This window comes from Atractosteus spatula, chromosome 8 (genome assembly GCF_055471065.1).
Source record: "Atractosteus spatula isolate fAtrSpa1 chromosome 8, fAtrSpa1.hap1, whole genome shotgun sequence".
In the NCBI taxonomy this organism is placed as follows: Eukaryota; Metazoa; Chordata; class Actinopteri; order Semionotiformes; family Lepisosteidae; genus Atractosteus; species Atractosteus spatula.
Genome location: NC_142713.1, coordinates 42,563,470 through 42,582,734, shown reverse-complemented (window position 1 = coordinate 42,582,734; position 19,265 = coordinate 42,563,470). Strand labels below are relative to the sequence as shown.

At 35.2% G+C, this 19,265-nt stretch overlaps 1 protein-coding gene across 1 annotated transcript in view; it reads left to right on the top strand.

The window, feature by feature from the left end:
• LOC148829636 (copine-8) overlaps positions 1–19,265 on the top strand; it is a 170,289-nt gene that overhangs the window by 89,888 nt on the left and 61,136 nt on the right. Inside the window, exon 7 of the mRNA XM_088923442.1 lies at positions 13,125–13,188. Coding sequence (XP_088779568.1) covers positions 13,125–13,188 — 64 coding nt within the window. The remainder of the gene's footprint in view (positions 1–13,124; positions 13,189–19,265) is intronic.

The following is a 19,265-nucleotide window of genomic DNA, read 5'->3' as shown; positions in this document are numbered from 1 at the left end:
ATTTCTATTAATTGACTTTTGCCAGAAAAGTCTGTTTGCACGAAGTGCATGATAAAAAAACATGTTGACTAGCACAGAAATTATGTTGTGTTCATATTTTAAAAATGCCCTTAAGATGGGATCCTTAATAATTAATTGACAAAAAAAAGACATCAGTTGAAAGTACTATTAATTAACATATGCCATTGCAGGAAAGGTCTTGTTCAAACATTCATCCAGAATTTGCTGTGGATGCAAATCAAATTGAATCATTTTTTTTTTCATGGGAGGTGAAAAACTGACTACTGCAATACCTTTTATACTATTGGATGTTTATAAATGAGTTCTCAGTCTTTCAATAAGACCGATTTGTGCAGGAGCTTGAAATAATTTACTGAGGACTCGAGTCATTTTCTTATGACATTTGAAGCTTAATTAGATCCCTGTGGTACCAACAAACCGTTTGTGACACAAGGCATGATATTCCATCACTGTTTTAGTGGAAGCAAAGACCTTCAACATTTCACTGAACAATTACATTTAATGAGAATGTATTAACAGTAGGTTTCAAACTGCTTGCAATATGCCAGCAATATTGCAGTAGGCTATACAATTTCATTGTATGTGTTATTATAGTACATGACGTATATGCATAATATTTTATTGCAATATACAAAATTAGGACAAAGGTAACAAACACAAGGGCAATGGTTACATTTTTATTATTAAGTATTTTTAGATTGTAGGCTTTATCTTTTTCAGTATTTTTATTTGTACACTTCAACTTTTTCTATAGCTGCTTAAGATAATTGATTAAAATATGAAGGGAAACACTCACAAAGGGCAAGAAACTGTTTTGGCTACGTACACCAACTAAAAATGTGTCACTAGTTAATCACTAATTAGTATTCTCAAAGTATGAGTAATAGCACTTTTATTCATTCACAATAAAAGACTAATCTGTCTATATACAAATCTAAAAATGTATGTATTTTTAATCAAAACTAACAGATTAATTAAGATATGTTTCTAGCAGCCAATCATAGATATTTTAAAATACCCATTTCATTTTGGGATAATAACTAACAGCACAGACAAGAAAGTAGCACAGATTCCATCAAGAACAGACTGAAATGGCCAATAGCCTACCTGTTCTTTCGGAGTTAAAGGGTGTATGAATATGTGATTTGAAGATTGCAATGGTTCACTCATTCCAGTGAATGTGGAATAACAGTCGATCATGATAAGTAAATGTAAAGGTTTATTACTATCTGTTCCTACGTTTCCTGAAGTTATTGGTTTCAGCATGAGAGTTTCTGTTGGGAGTTAGCAGAGAGATGTTACAAATAGCTGGAGTTAGATTTTCTCTCTCATATCATATGATTGACTTGGTTACAAGATTTGTTTTTGCACAATTAGGAAAAATATAATTTGTAGCAAGGTTCTATCACAATTCCTGATGGAATTTTTGTGAATTTGTACCCTTGACTCACTGCCACCTAAAATCAATGTTGTATTACTAGCCTGTCATGGCTCCCTGTAGGTAATGGTATGGGAAGCACTTTTTGTCTTTAACAAAGACATGAAATGTCTGTTTGCTGTTAGAATGTTTACAATAATAAAGGCTGAGCATTCTTCCATCTATTTAAAAACACTGAGTCACAGTATTTGCAGCAATTATCCAAGTACTGCTACCGTGTTTTTTCCTAGTAATGTTTCATATTAACTTCCAGTGCTGCAAAGACAAACAGTTTATTTTAGTTTTTAGTTTAGATTGTTTCAATCCATTAATTATGCTGACAGAAACAATGGATTGTACAAGAGTTAAGTGAAGAATGTTGAGTTAAGGGGTTGGCACAGTAATAAATAAAGGGATTCCATACTCAGTTTACTAGAATGAAGCTCTCATTAGTGTAGTTATCAAGAAAAATGATTAGCTTTTGGCTAAACAAACATCTTTAGAATTCTGCATGTTTTTCAGCAAAGTCATTTAATCAGTGAGTCCACATCTAGTTTAGCTCAGATGGGAGAAAGACATAAAGGAGAAAGCTAGAAGTATTAAGAGTATTACTGGCAGTTACTCATGTCATGGAGGAAGGTGTTGATGTGTAAACTGAAAAAAAATATTTGGAGGTTTTCTGCTAATAGTAAAATATAAATTAGTGTGTTTCAGAGATCTGGAGTTGTCTGTTAGTTGTACTGAAGATCAGGTAAAGAAAAGTTAACTGTTGTATACAAAGTGAGGTAGTCATTATTATAGGAGTAACCCTGCTTGAAGCACTGCGTATTTAGTGACCCTGACATCTACAATAAAGCTAAGCATTATCTAATGCATTGGTATGTAAAATTACAATATATGTGTATACTGTATTATCATTGTTAGATATTAAAAAATGAATTGATAAAGGAAAATCATTAGACACAATCATAGAATGAATGTAATATTTGATCACATATATTTTAATTCTATCCACAATTATCCACAACTATCCACCATTCCTCGATAACATTTCTTCTCGGCTTAGTTAAAATACTTGATTTCATGGAGGCAGGTTGTTTGGAATCTTCCGCTGTTCATTTTTCATCTGGGAATATGTCCTTTGTAATTTAACAAAATGGGACATTATTGGAAGGGGTGAATACTTCTGCAATACACTGTACTGTGTCTTACTAGTAGTAGTACTGTACATTTACATATACACATGAACATATATACCTACATAGTATACAGTGCCTCCAGATTTATTTATAGCCCAATGAAATAGAAGCACAAGACATCATATACAGTAACATAATGAGTTACATAGTTGATAATGTCTCAAATCCTGCCAAAATGATGGCAGGATCAGAATGAAATCTGAGCTCAAATGCAAGGGGTCTGCTTATGCTTGAGTTTTGTGAGCTCAATGGGTCACAGCTTTAAATGTGTTTTTGTTTTAATGTGATCAAATACATGCATTAATTTGCTCAAAATAAAATGTGTATATATTTATTGTTTGTATTAACCATGATCACAAATCTAAATTGATTGACATTGCTGTCTCAGTACTTTTGGAGGACACTGTATTTCACAGAACAGAGAAGAGCTGTGCTATAAAATTAATGCCAATTAGTATCACAAACCTGCACACGTGTAAGAAAATTTGTCATTCTTTTGTGTCCTGCTACAAGGTTTTGTGTTGAGTTGCATGAGGTATGTATGCAGTAATATATTGTAATAGCGTGGTAGACCAAATACATTTCATTTTCCACACAAAAGCTTGAGATCAGCAATAAAAATACTTTAGTACTTAATTCAAGTGCAAAAATGTTGTAAAATTTAAAACACTTTAAATTACTGTTCAATTTGAATGGAGTAACTGATTTAATGTGCTGGGATTTTCATACTCCCTACATGGAAAAAGCTCAGATAATTATGAAAGTTTATTTCATTTTACATAAATATAGATGTACGGTATGTCAGAGCTGATTAAAGGTTTACAATTAATGCAGTGTTTCAACAAAACTCTCCTGTGTTATCTTTGTAGGACAGACCGCAAGTGAAAATGTCACTCCAGGGAACTTAAATGCATGATAACAGCTGGACTAAACCTTGATAAAACCTGATATTCAAGGATGTCTCTAATAGCATTGCACTTAGAAAATAAGATGCTCATTATGTGACAGTTTCTTATATTCACATTCAAGTGGAAAATAATAAGAAATTTTAAATGAAGGAAAAAACAGATTCATTATTGACCAATAAAATATTATTACTACTGTATGTTTCATTATTCCTTCACTTGCTTAAGTCTGAGGACACCCTACCATCTCTACATTAAATAACCAGTGGTGAGATTCATTTTTGCATCCTCAGAAGCTGGCGGGTTGATTTCATACTATGCTTCTATGCAGAGGTAAAGTTAGTACATAGAAATAGACTCACTAGTTTACAAATTGCATTGTACAAATAAAATATTTTGTATCTTAACTTAGAGCCATCCATGAATTCTCAGGAAAATAGAAGATTCTTGCCAATAGCTACAAGCTGACACTATATGTTTTTGTTTCCTTGCATTCAACATAAATAAGGGCTTAAAATAGACATTTAAGTAAAAACAGTAGGTACCCAATTGGAAATCGCTACATTCAGCCCATGTGTAAAAGTATGGGTAATTGCAAATAAATGTGTGTATGTGTGTGACTTTTATTAATTAAGTGCCCTATTTGTAGAAGTGATCTCATGTATGTGCACAATTCCTGTATTCAACACAAATGCACTTAGGTTTTCACAGCAAATTGCATTAGAACAAATAAGACCCAGCACTCATGCTCTGTTCCCAAACTAGATGTTTGAAAAGCTCACACCATACCATGAATACAACTAAAAACTCAATGAGTTCTTTTTGTTATTATGAAAATAAACTAAAACAAGAAATCTAGACCTACATTACTGACGTTTACACAGCTGAATACAAAGTCTTAATTTTCTGACAGTTGGACATTGTTAATCCTAATGTAATGCATATCATACACAGAATAGGATACGTGACTTGTTTTATTGTGAATATTAACAAAATGTGTTTTAGTCTTAGTGATTTTTAAGAGATTTGAGAGTTGGCATTCTTAACAGTTTTAGGATATAAATACATTGTGTTATTAATTTAATTCTATTTATGATTGGACTATCAAGAACCAAGTTATTGAATCCTCACAGAAGTGACAGCGCATTAACAGCAACATTCTTAAACCTTAACCTTATCAGATCCTAGAAAATAAGCAAAGCTGAGACTATTGTTTTTATTTGGATGGGCTATTAACTGTATATCCTAAAATTCATTATGCCTTTTTTATGATTAACTTTACTTTCAGAGATTTAAGAGACTTTAAAATTGTTTACAATATAGCCATTTTAGGGCTAGTCAAAATGGTATCATAAAGCTTTACATTTTAATATTACTAAAAAAGAAATGTAATATTGTATATTTTGTATGTTGCCCAGGCAAAGTATGTCTTCTCAGTTTCCTTTAATTGCTATTACCCTGTGGTGTTTGCTGAAATTGTAATGAAAGTATGCTTCATAAATCATAAAATCTAGAAAGGGACCATAAACCCATGGCGTAACCAATGAGAATCTATAGAAAAGCGACTTATCTGTGTGTTGTAAGTATAACAAAATCATAATCATATTGTATATAAGTTGTACGGTAAAATTTTCATGGGACAAACACTGTTGTTTTGGCCTAAATCCAACACAAGTTATTAAATAAGATTTCACCTGTCCTTGCTGAATTTTCTCTATAAATAACTTTTAAACATACAGTATGAGACAGTCTGTTGTCTACTCTTTCTACAATGCATTTGGAGCATTGTAAAGTATTATGTGTGGTCTAGGATAGCAACAGTGGTCTAGCTCAGAGTCAGCCAATCTATGATGTACAATTGTTACTCAGTAATACAGTACAGACAAGACTGGATTGCCATTTATGAGAAGTGCTTTTCAAATACAGGTAGACCTTGTTGTTTTAATCATAAAATGAGGCAAACGTGGATTCAAATGTTAACTTCTCATTTCAGCATATGACGAAGCTGAACATAATGTGAAATGGTCTGTGGATCATAATCATAATTACTGTTATTTCAGCTAGGTTTTAGGCCTGTTCTGTTAGCTTGACTTAATTATGCATGATACCCATATTGCAAGAACTTAATTGCTTCAGGCACTCAAGAAGCTGATTACAAATCAATGTAGCTTGATTAGGTATTTTCCAACAAAAGTGCTTCTGCTTGCTTTGAATACAGAACAACTAAATTACCCATTTAATGGAACCTTGTCTTTATTGTATAGTTCAGTATAAGTTCTTAGGTGTTTGTAGTGTTTCAGAAAACTTCAAAACACATTAGAACTTGTTTTCACTCACTTCATTGTTAGTGTGTTTAATAAAGGTTTGAAACAAAAAAGAACCAGTTAATCACTGCTATGCAATCTATTGGTGATACCTACAGTAGGATAACTTATCTGCTAGATGTATAATGCATAGATAGTGTTATGTATTGGAGCTGTGATGCAGTCATAACAGTGTGGTATATTAAGGCTAACCCAACTAGAGGGTTCTGTTTAGGATGCTGTTGTTGTACTCTTGAACAAAATGGTGTTTTTTCCAGTGTGGTGTGACGTTGTTCCAGTAAATGCTCTGCTGTTTAAATTTGCTCTTGACCAATTTGTGTGGTTAGATAAAGGATTAAATAAACCCATATTTTAAATAACCCCAGATACTAGGGTTAAAATCTGGTAATACCATGTAAGTGTCTCGAGTCACTATATTGGGACATTAGTTTAGAGATTTTGGTTCAGAGGGAAGACTGTCCAAGCAGCACCACGTACCACTGCAACCTTGTTTTTCTTAGAAAATACGGACCAGACTCAGCCTTTAATATAGCATCACTACTTGAATTTTGTTGGTTCATTACTGGTTTGGTTGCCATAGAGATGCAGGTTCTGACTTTTCAGCTGTTATTATCTGGGTCACTTTCTTGTATTGGAATGTGAATCTGTTCTTGATGACACTATATTTGGCTTTTTATGTTTCCTCTGGGTGCATTCTTCTTTGCTTTGAAGAGGACATTCGTAGTTCATTTTTGCCTGTATTTTCATATGTTGGAATTGTAACTTAAATCTTATATTAGGTCACAGCCTTTTTCCTGCAAACTATAGGTGTGTGAATTATAAACAACATCAAAAAGGTTTGTTGTTGTAGACATTGAACTGTCTCAGAAGTTCTGGATTAACCTATATTTTGCAATACATTACAATATACAGTATAATAACTGCATACATGTACAGTATTCATATGTTGTGAATATTTTATGAAAATGCAGCAGGTATCATGTAAGATTGTTTTTAATTACAAGTTCTACTATTATGGTAGACAGTATGTTGTAAGTCTGACTACACTATGCTAAGCATTAAGCATTTGTGGAAATTGAAATATATTAAATTTAACCTTAGAAAATATTAATAACAACAATAGGTAAGATGATATAAGATCATGGTTTGAAGAGATATCTGAAATATACAGTATATGACATTATATCAATTATATGTTCAAATAGGATTTTCACACTTTAGCACACCATAACAGATGCTAAATGTGTACTATCAGTGCATGTAAATAATATTATCCATGTTATGCTCATTTTAAAATGGGGTATACTATACTGAATATTCATTTTTATTTTGTATGTTTTATGAAGGTGAACTGTTATGTTTATTTTTAAAAAATGTGAATCCATATAAGGATCTTCAAGAAAATAAGGTAGTTTTATTTTTTCTCACATTAACAAAATTGACTGAAGGAAGTGTGGCTTTGGTACCACAGAACAGTAAATGTGAGAAGTAACCAAAGTGTCCTATATAATAATTAGATATATTATATAATTATATATAATATATACAATAATTATATATATATATTATATAGGGCACCTTGGTTACATCTGGCCTTGGCCATTGTGTTCTTTATAACTGATTAGAAGGACTATTAGAACAAAGGATCATATTCATAGATTTTACTGCCATGGTAACACTTTCCTAATGAGAAAACAACTCTAGAAAGATCTCTAGGAAGTGCATCAAGTCTTCCAGGATACAACTTTGGTTTAGTTCAATTTATTTTTTGAGTTTGTAACAGTATGGGTTTACTTTTTTAGTAAACTTTGCATGATTTAAAACTTCCAGGAAAGTCTACAGAAATAATCAACAGACATCTGAAGATCCAAAAACTGATATATCCAGAGGAGCAATTTGAACTTCAAAATGTGATTGGCACAAATTCTAGCATTCATGAATGTATGCTGAAAATATAACAAAAATATAATGAAAATATATGCTTTTATATAAAAATACACATTCATTTGAATTTTTTAATATTATTGAATATTACATACAAAACAAAATACACCCTTACCTGAATCCCCTGCAATAGTTTACTATATACAGTATACACATAATCATCCAGGTGGATGCTGCACATTGGTGGTGGTGGAGGGGAGTCCCTATTACCTGTAAAGCACTTTGAGTGGAGTGTCCAGAAAAGTGCTATATAAGTGTAAGCAATTATTACAATAATTATTATAAGGTTTGTGCATATATATGGAAAGTGAAGTTATTCAAGTCAAATATTAGTAATTAAATGTAGGTACAGTGCTGCCCTATTTCACCTTTTTGGCCCTGGGTTCTATTACAGCTGAACATGTGGGTTTTCTCAGGGTACCCTGGTTTCTCCTAATATTAATTACCTATACATTGTCTTTCAGTGTGTGTATGCTCTGTTATTGACAGAAATTCAGTCCAGTGTGTACTCCTGTCTTTTACTCCTGTCTGCTGAGATAAACTTTAGGTTGCCACAACCCTTACCAAGAATAAGCAACTTTCCAATAAAGCACAGATGAAATAAATGCTTTTTAATAGCTCCTGCATAATGAAATACTGGTTTGCAAGCAAACTTTCATCTAAGCCTGCTAGGTTATCGCTACTTGGCAAATTTGTGTCCTGAATCAAAACTTTTTTTGAAAAAAATTTAAATTAATATTTTGTAATAAATGTTTTGAAAAATACAGCAGACTAAACTTTCTATCAACTAATGAGAGTAAACACTTAGAATACAGAACAATTGTCTGGGATATGAGGTGTATAACGTGTTGTATAACTAAGACTTTCTGTGATTTAATATTCTTTTCTGTATTAGTTTTATTTTTGTTGCTGTTACATTTTTTTCAAGAAATAACGTACTTAATTTGCTTTATTTGCTCTTTATTGTGCTCTGAAGATTATGACAGAAATACAAATAGAAATCTCCTAGGATCCGACGATGCAGTAAAGTATAAATACATCTTCAATCAACTCCAGAAAGTCACATGTGACTTGTACTGGTGTGATTGATAATATTGATAACTTCAAAGGACATTTTCAGTTTCTTAGCGTGTTTGCTGTAATATAAATCAAAATACTCTGATTAATACAATGCTGGTGTTTCTCAGCACCTAATCCATGATGAGAGCTGCTTGATTTATTTGAGTGCTCTTTACCACTAAGCATTTAATTTAAGGACAAAGCTAATTTCTCATTAGGGTAAATTAATTAAGTAGTTGGTAATAATGGTCCTACTTTTTTGACAATATCTAAAAGTAAGTGTAAAAATTGCTTTGAGGTTTTTCAAATTTTGTTGTTATGTGTTGGAGACATAGAATGAATATGACTATACAAATTGAGGACCAACACCGTTTGCAAAAATAATTTATATACAGTATATAAATTAATTAATTGTCATGTTGCCCCAGTGAAGTAAGATAGTGAATACTAGCTTCACCATATTTTGAAAATCTTCAGGAGTACTTTTTTGATTGCTGTATCTAATTAGGGTGAAGTGCTGCAATTCTCTCCCTGTGAATCCCATAGTGAAGTGCTTTTTGGAGCTCACCACTCTGTATTTAAACTTCTGCTAACCAGGTGTTTGCCATTATTTGAAACTAAAGTGCAATCAGGTGTCATAATTAACTGGCAATCAACACAAACTAAAATTGCTCCAATTATACCAAATGTAAGACACTACTCTACCACGTTGGATTGCTAAAAGTAAACTTTAAGATGCAGTCAACTGTGTGTTCTATGTGTTCACACTCTGCCTCAAATCTCCTGCTGGTATATAAACTAACATACCTCACAACTTGACTTAATAATCAGAACTTTCCCTGAATTATCTTTGGTCTGTGTAACACTTTGACTTGTGAACACTGGGGCAGCCCTAGAAAAGGAAATACTTTCCATACTCAGATACAGTATGTGTCATTCTGCACCCCCTGTACTAAATAAAATTACTCACAACAGGATTTTATTTGTTTCTTATCTAAAAGATATTTAAAACACATAGGAATAATTGTTAGCTGGCTTGGCTCCACACTGACAAAATAAACTGTTTCAAGTCTTTCACCTTTGTTTACACTACAGTCTCTATAGTGCTTTACAATGGAATAAGCATTATTTTGTCTTAATGTAATAGGCATTATATATTGCACCTTCATTGTATAAATGCTCACATCTATCTATTCTCATTGGCCATGATACACTATTACGTTCACCCATCCATCTATTCACATTCTAACCACTTATTCCTCACAGTGGTAACAGACTGAGCTGGGTAGACCACTTTGCTTTCTCCAATGACAGGGGGATTCCCAAGCCAGCTAAGAGATATAATTTTTCCAGCATGTCTTAGGTCTGTTCCCTTGCGTCTCTTCCCAGGCGCTTGTGCCTGGTATACCTTTAGTTGTAGCCACCTAGGGAGGGGGAGTATACTCATGAGATGCCCAAAACACCTCAGACCTGCTCCTCTCAGTCCAGAGGAACATTGACTGTACTCCTACAGTAGGTCCTCCCAGATTGCCAAGCTCCTCATCCTGTTATGGAGAGAAAGTCCAGTAGCCCTATTGAGAAACCTCTTTCTGGCACTTGTACTTACAATCTCATTCTTTCTGACACTACCCAAACCTTGTGACCACAGATAGATCAGAAAACCACGAGCCTTGTCTGAAAACTTGCATTACTGGCAACGCAGTACCAAATCCAGTGGTCAGTCTTGCGACCCCGAGGTACTTAAAATCCTCCACCTGGGGCAGCTGTTCCCCCCTCACTGGGAGAGAGCAATCCACTCTTTTTAAAGGTGCTGACTCTCATCCCAACTGCATCACACCAGACTTTGAACATCTCCAATTGGTGCCAGAGATCTCTTGTGGGAATGGTTACGCCTCTTGTGTTATAGATGGTTGCATCTCTTCTGTTTGCAGATGAGTTTGTCCTCTTTGCCTCCTCTGACTTACTACCAGTTCCACTGTGGTAGGGCTGCAGGGAAGGATGAGATCTGGTCCCACTGAAGACGTGAAACGCAGAAGGTGCTGGACATCATTGGGATGTTTTGGATAATGCACCTTGTCAATGTTGCATGGAAGGCAGGAATAGTACCTCTGGACTGGCGGATTGGGGTGTTGGTCCCCATTTTTAAAAAGGGAGACCAGAGGGTGTGATCCAACTTCCTCAGGAAAGCCTATTCCAGGTTGTTGGAAAGGAGACTCTTCCCAAAGTGGGAGCCTCAAACAGGAGAAACAATGTGGATTCCATCCTTGCCGTGGAACAGTAGACCAACTCCTTTCCAGTCTTGTCTACACATGCTTAGTGGAATTGGAGAAGGCTTATGATTGTGTACCCTGGGGTATCTTGTGGGAGGTGCTGCGGGAGTATGGTGTGCCAAGGCCTCTGCTGTGTGCCTTCTGGTCCCTGCATTAGCGGAGCAACAGTTGTATCTGTATTCTCGTCGGGTTTGACGTCAGACTGTGCCAAGGGTGCATCTTATCTCCTCTTCTGTTCATAATCGTAATGGACAGGATGTCAAAACACAGCCAAGTATTGGAGTGTGTCCAATTTGGGGACAGTAGGGTTGCATCTCTGCTGTTTGCGGATGATGTTGTCTGCTTTTCCTCATCTAACTGACTATTCAATTCAAACCCACCAAATTCCAGCTGCCCTTGACTAGTCTGAGGCTATATGGGAAGTAAGGGTCACAGTTAGCTAGAAGAAGTGCTTTTACTGATTGAACCACTCAGAAGCCCCAGTAATTGTATTTTAGTTTGACAATTCATAGATCATTTCTTTTTATTTAAAAAAAAACTTTCTGTGATAATTAACAAAACGAAGTACCTAACAGTCCTAAACCTCAAGCTTTTTCAAATGTTGCTGTCATCTTTTATTCTTAAATATTTTAATACTTAAAATAATAAATTTGGTTTAAGATTTGTATATTTTATCAGTACTTAATAGATTTGACCACCCAAGACCATTTTGTATTCACTAGTGTTAAATTAAAAAAGTGGTAAAGAATTTGGATGAATTGATGATGGTGAATTCTGTCTGTGACACACTGCAGCTGAAGTCTCACGACAAAACCAGTAAACTCATGCTGTCTTTGGAATATATTTTAAAACTAATAATAGCTACATGACAAGTGATTAGATATCTGTCTGAGGTATGAGAAATCTTGGAAACTTTGGTAAATATAAATACATTGACCAAAATGTAAGTGATGTTATCTAGTATGTTAAATTGATTTTCTTTACAATATTAACAAACAGTATTGGCCAACATGTATTGGAATTCACATTGCCCTTTATTGCTAAAATACTGCAATGCCTTAATGTGGATAACACACATAACAGTTGTAAGTATCACTGCAAAGTCTAGATGCTTTGAAAACTCAATGAGAAAAAAATAACCTGTATTGTACTCTTGACTAAACACAATAAAATATAATACAATTTTTGCATTTTTATACTGTGAAACATATGAGCTACATTTAAATATACACTTAATAAAAGTACAGAATAAGACTAGTTTACATTATGTATCAAAATATTAACTTTTACTGCACTGGATCTAGACTGTCAGACAAAACTGGAAGTGAAGCTCATCGTATGGACAGAATGTTTTTTTGACAAGGGTTTGCAGCAGGAGTCAATCAGCAGCATCCTTGCACTCAACTAGTCTGCCTCTGGGTTTGTGCCTTCGGGGTTCCTTTAATCTTCCTAATCTCTCAGACAGAATGTACTTTTTCTTAAAACTCAGTTCTATCTGTGATTGCAGGGAGGCCAGTGAGTGGAATGTCGGGTGTAAAAAGCCTTTTCAGTACTTTGGGTTTTGCGTAGACCTCCTAAAATACATATTGAAAAACAGCACCTCCACACTTTCTCACAAATTATTAGATTTATGTACATTTATGTAAATTATTAGACACGTAAATTTGGTAAGCTGTACTACAACACAATGCATTGCTTCAGTTGAATCAAAACAGGTCTAACTGTATTATTTCTCAGATGTTGTTTAATGCCACAACAAAATTTGTGTTTAAGACATTTCAAGCCTAAAATAAAAACTGTTATTTACTTGATCTTTATTTTATATGTTTTCTAATCGGTTGATCTAAGTTATGTTCATTCGGTAGAAAAAATACTTCTAAATTTTAGAAATGGCCCCTGTTGTCTTCATGTGGGTTAGGTAGAGCCCTTTTTTTAGATCATTTTAAGAGATTGAAAATTTCATGTTAATGTTTTTTTCTCAACAGTGGAATCCCTGGTAAAAAATGTGGAACTATCATCGTCAAAGCAGAGGAGCTGAGCAACTGCAGAGTAAGTGTTCTGTAGGAATTTATAGCTAATACCAAAGTCATTCACTCCTGTAATGTACTATAGCGCTCTTGGGTTCACATGGGTATGTGCCCCCGCCGCTGCTGCCTCAGGTCGGCCCCCCACCTCTGGGGACTCGAACCCGTGCCTCCGGCGTCACTCAACAGGGACCCAGCCAGTAAAGCTAAAGGGAAATCTCCCTTCAGCCTGGCGGCTGAGGTCCCTGCTATTCACAGGGAAGGGCAGGGACATCACCGCGCTGGCTCAAACAACCTGCAATGTCCGCTGTATGCGTTACAGTACTTAGTTAACTTATGTAGTTAACTTAATTATTAACTTATTATAGCAAAACTATTTGGGTACTTTTCAATCACTTTTAATAATTTGCAGTTGCATGGATTTTATAGTGCAGATGTGATTGTTTTCAAACCCTTGTTTAAAATGTCAGATGAATCTTTGGCACATTTTTATTAGTTAGGATATACTGTACCTAACCTGTATTTCTAGCAGATTTCACTTAAGATGCCAGAATAGTTATGACAATCTCGTGGGCACTGGAGACAAGCATTTCTAACCAAACAGGCTGCAACTGCAGACACTGGGTTTACCTGTGATAACTCACCAGGGCACCAACCATGGCTGTAAGAGCCACAGTTCTGCTTGCTGAGGAATTTTATCATGGGTTACCTCATGCACTAAATGCAAACCAATCTCTCTGCTGATTTAAAAGCAGGCTATACCACTTTGGGGATCAACGACTCTCTCCTTCAGCTGCTGGAGAAGAGGTCTGCAACTTCTCCATCATTTTGTGAAAAAGAAAGTAATGTGTTCTCAATGAAAGATCTGAAAATCAATTTAATTCAGTGAATAGAGGATTAAAAACTCAAACAATAAGGATAACAATAAATGTTTCATCTCAGATGGGTTTTTACTTCACTCGTCGGCCAAGTTTACCTTTTAATTCTAAACTGCAAATATTTACATACAACTCTTTTCATAGGGATCAAAAATCAGCTCTAATTGTACCCTTTTAATTTCACCATAGACCTTTTGTACTGACCTAATATAAGATGTTAATAAATGTGTACATTAAATTATTTGTAAAAGCTCTTTAAATGTGTATGGAAATATAATATACTTGAGATTAATACATGAAATACTCTTTGGTCTTTCTAAGTATTATGCTAAAAACAAATTTAGCAAAACAATGCTGACACACTGTGGGTATGTGTCAACAATTTTAAAGCTGTCAACCCTTCCAAGCAGCTCAAAGATCGCTTCTGACAGCTATCCGGTGTCTGCTTTGTAAAATATTGTTTTAATTCTAAAGTGATGCCACTTTTTAATTGTCGCAGTTTTATAGAAGAATGGTTTTCGACATTTGAAAAATATCCCAAGTACAATATGCTTTGCCATCTTTTTTCTTTTTTTAACAAACAAGATGCACATGGGACATAGTTTCAGACTAAATGACAATTAATGACATACTCAAGAAGTGAGAGAAGATGTCTCCAATTAGGGCAAGACAGATTATCTGAATGTGTATTCTCTGTTTCTCTAAAAACAGATAACAGATAAGACAGATGAAAAGGTGCCAGGAAATCTTTGTATAAAATGCATGATACCAAAAGCTTAGTTAAAAGAAAGCTGGGATTGAAAAAATTAAGAAAATGTAAGTATGGTTTCTGTAGCAGTAAAGGTCAGGTTTTCCTCATCTGGACTTCCAGAATATGAATCCTACTATTCTGACATGTTTTACTTAAAATCAAGTCATACCAGGACTCACACATTATATCTTAGTAAAGAATCAGCAGAATTTAGATATCCACTCTAATATCACTTCACCTTAAAATACTATGTAATAACATTTGTGGATATGACTTTTTTATGTTTTAATGTCTTGTTTCTATATTGCTGTTTGACATACTCAGTATCCCCAAATAATTAATTATTCATTAAAATGATTTGCTGGAAAGAAGAATAAAAATATAGCATTACACATTTTCCATTAAGATAGTATTACTAATCTATTATCTTTATGAAGTTTTTTGTAGGATTTTTTATTATCATTTTTGTTAATAATGAAAAAAATAATAACAAAATGCAAAATATAGATTTGAGGTGCATGGCCCAACTTGTGACTGAAAGGTTAGTACCCATTATATATGTAGTTTTTAATTTATTGCAATAATCAGAAATTGTAATGGTAAATTGCAAGAGTACAGTACTTGATGACTTTTAGGAATCAATCAAACATATTAATTTATAGGAACAAGTAATAGGTTTATTCCATGCTGAAAAAAAGAAAAAAGAGAACACAACGTTTCGGCAGTGGAGCCTTCTTCAGGTGTGAGAGAGACAGGGCAGTAGGCAAAGGTAAAGTAGCGGGAGAACAAAGGTTGAGAGGCGGGAGTAGGGGACAGAAAGAGAGGCCAATCAAGAGGTGTGAAGTCAGAATGGGTGCAAAGAGGTGTGAAATGAAACTTCCAATGAATGGAGAAAATTTAAAAGAACATTAGTCTGTCGTTAAGGGAAGGGAGAATGTGTGATCCTAGCTGCAGAATAATTTTAGTTTCGGTGGTCTTTCTGATGTATGAGTTCGGAAAACCGTCTTTGAGAACACAGACGGAGAGATTAGAGTGGTCGTGGCCGTCAGAGGTGAAATGAGAAACAATGGGCTTGGAGAGATCTTTAATCTTCACAGCCCTGACGTGTTCTCTGAAGTGGTCTCCGAGTCTCCTTCCTGTTTCTCCAATGTAGATGGCTGGGCATTTACTGCAAGAGATACAGTAAATAAGGTTGCTGGAGGTACAAGATGCTGTCTGGGTGATCCGGAATTGTCCTGAGGGGCCTTGAATGAGTGTGGTGGTGGCTGTGTACTTGCAGGTGATACAGCGAGTTCTGTTGCAAGGAAAAGTGCCAGGTGTGGATGGTTGTTTAGGGCGGTCAAGGGAGCTGTGAACAAGGAGGTTACGCATGCTGACGCAGCTACCCACTTGAAATATTAATTTATAGTCCCACACAGGGATTCTACAGTAAATATACAAAATACAATTTTTTGATATAAAACTCAAACATGCATAACAAAGAACAGGCATAATAGAAAATATTTGTGAGATGATCTTCTGTGATCAAAAAAGTTGATCGTTCACTCAAGGATTACAAGGAGACCAGTTAATAACTTCAGAATTAAAATTAGTTAGACTATAATGTGTTATGGTCCACCTTGTAAGGTTTATCAGTCTGGGAGTGTTCTGGGAGCAGAGAGAGAGGAAGAGGGTGAGAGCACTGCTTTGCATTGGGCTTTGCAGCTAGCATTGACCCTTAGGCAGCTCTGACAAAATTAGCGTTGGTGAACTTCAGTATTGATATAATAGTTTGTAAAACAATCTGTGCATAATTTGTGTTGCTGGGTCGGGCCACAGAGTAGACAGGTGGGGGGAGCTCAGTTTGTCCCGGTTATAGCTTGGCTGTGAATATGTTTAGATGTTCAAGATGTCAACATAAAGTGTCCAACTGTCTTATTGTGTTGATCAAGTGAAAGTAACATTGAGACTGCATGGAAAAGATTTTTTCTGCTTCAGAAAAATTATCTTGGGCAGAATTCTGCACTTTACTGACTCACTCTCTTGGTCATGGCGTCTTAGAGAAAAGTTTTAAGTACTTAGACTGCTTGTAGACATGTGGATGGAAAAGTCAGATTGCCAGTTCAGCTAGAGAGAGATGAGGAGCCAGTGAGTTAACCTTTGAAAATGAGCTGGTTTCTCACTTTTAAGGTCCGGCATCATACGTTTTTGATTGGTTAGGATTCCGTAAGGTATAGTGCTGGTACCCACCATGAAGATCAGACCCCCCATTACTTTGGGTGATGAACAGTGGCCTTGGACCTTTGTTTTTGGGAAGATAGCAGACTACAGACTTAATGGAGTCTATCTACATGATATGTAATTAAATGTACAGCACCGGATACAGTTAATCAGTCTCTTATCAGAGGGTTATATTAGCCATATTACTATGCCCTTACACAGAGAGGCACCAAACTGCTTGGTCAAGGCAACACAAAGTTTATTTTAAATCATTAATAACACTTAGTTCTGAGTGAAATATGCTTTGCTCCTACATACTGTATATGGTTGACTTTCTAGCATTTTAAGTAATTTTGGAAAGAAGTATATTTGCTTGAGAAAGTCTTTTGCACTGTAACAAAACAAGCACACAGTGATAGTGGAATTAAATGCCAGACAGATGTTACATTGTTGTATTTAATATTAATATTTTCCCTAGTTACCACTGTCTTTCCCTGATTAGTTTAGCCTGAATTCAGCAGCTATTCTGAAGAAAGATTCTAAACCATAAGTATCGGTAAAATGTCTGACTTGAGACAATTTGAATAGCATCATTTTGTGCAAAGACAGTATAATGGAAAAAGTCTGTGACAAGATGTCTAAGCATGTTACAATTAGGACCCTGAGAGGTTGCAAAATGAATCAAAATGACCTGGTAATCTGAAGTTCAGTCAGAAACCTCAAGAGGTGAATTTATCAGTCCTTTGAAACTGATCTTACAAATCCTTAAGTATTACAGTAAATGTATTTCCATAACTGTCAAAATGTAAAATGTTTTCTTATCATGAAAAATATTAAGGGACATTCTACAGATGATGCACTTAAAGGTAAATGTTAACACTAAACTGTTGTGCAGAAAAAAGGAATGCACCTAAAAAGTGAAGATGTGTCTTTGAAAGGCTGCATACAGCAGTTTACCCCTTGTATTCAGTATATGAGTGTCCTTCTATTTTGAGATCTGTCCTAAGGAATTATCTTTCTTCAGAAGACATTACTGTCCATTTTCCTATATTAAATTCTTAGCAGAATCTGTTGAAGTTGTTACAGACAAAATATTTAATTATTTTGGTGGTTATATACTGCTGGTAAATATTAGTGTTTTATTTTGACAAGAGTTCCACAATCTGTTACACATCAGTTCTTTAAAAAACTGAAGAGTGGATGGGGCAAGATCCAGACTGTAGTTTGACTGTGGTAGAGTTTTGGTCAAAGTTTTGGTCACCTGAGTACTGTGTAGTGTAGTGTGGTCTTGCTGCAACTTGTTTCAATCAAAATATTACCAAATTGGATTCCTAAAAGATGGCATCTGAGGCTAAAGATTAGCTTTTGATTATAAGGTCCTATAGGTAGTTCCACCTAGGCTAAGCATTCAAAAAGGTTCCACTAGGATGGACTCAAAAACCCTGTGAGTTGTCTGAAAATGTATTGGAAAAGAGAGGAATTATGCAGATTTGATATCCCGGACGAGCCCCCAAAAATGTTACGACCCCAGGTGTCTAGGGGTAAAGGGGTGTAACTTTAGGATAATTTTGGAAACAGGTGGGTTCTGGTGAGGGACTAGGAAGCGTTATAACAAGGGTGGGTGCAAAAGTGATGATTTTAAGTTGAATAAGTGACTGGTAAGACATGATAACACACAGGGGTAAGGAACTAGAGTGTTGCCACAGAAAAAAAACAAAAACAAAATGGAGCTGGCTAGGAAAGTGAGGGAAAGCTAACCTTCTACAAAAGAAAACCCGAAACACACAGTCTTCGGCGTCTTCAACACCCTAGCTAACCTCCACTGACTACCCAAAACCATACAAGACAAACGGCACTCACCCGTACTAGACTAGTGTTACTAATACAAAATCAACTAAGTGTGTAGGATGTACCCAACAACCTAAACTAACCTTATACCTTATAGTTCACACAAAAACACAAGTGAACTAGGAATACAAATAAGGGAAAACGAGAGTAATCAACAGGAACAGGGTACAAAAGAACACAAAGGTTGAACATATAACACGTTAGGGCAAGGTTGCAATCAGGTGCACTCTGATTGGATGAGAAGCTGATTGATGATGATGTCTTACTGAAACAGTGGTGTAATGGTGGGCCAATCGGGGAGGGAGAACAATCAAAGGTCAGCAGTGTGGAACATAACAAAAACACACATAGACCACACACTGGGACGTAACAGAAGTACAATAAATGATACATGATTACTGGTAGACTTTAAATGTTCTTTGAAAA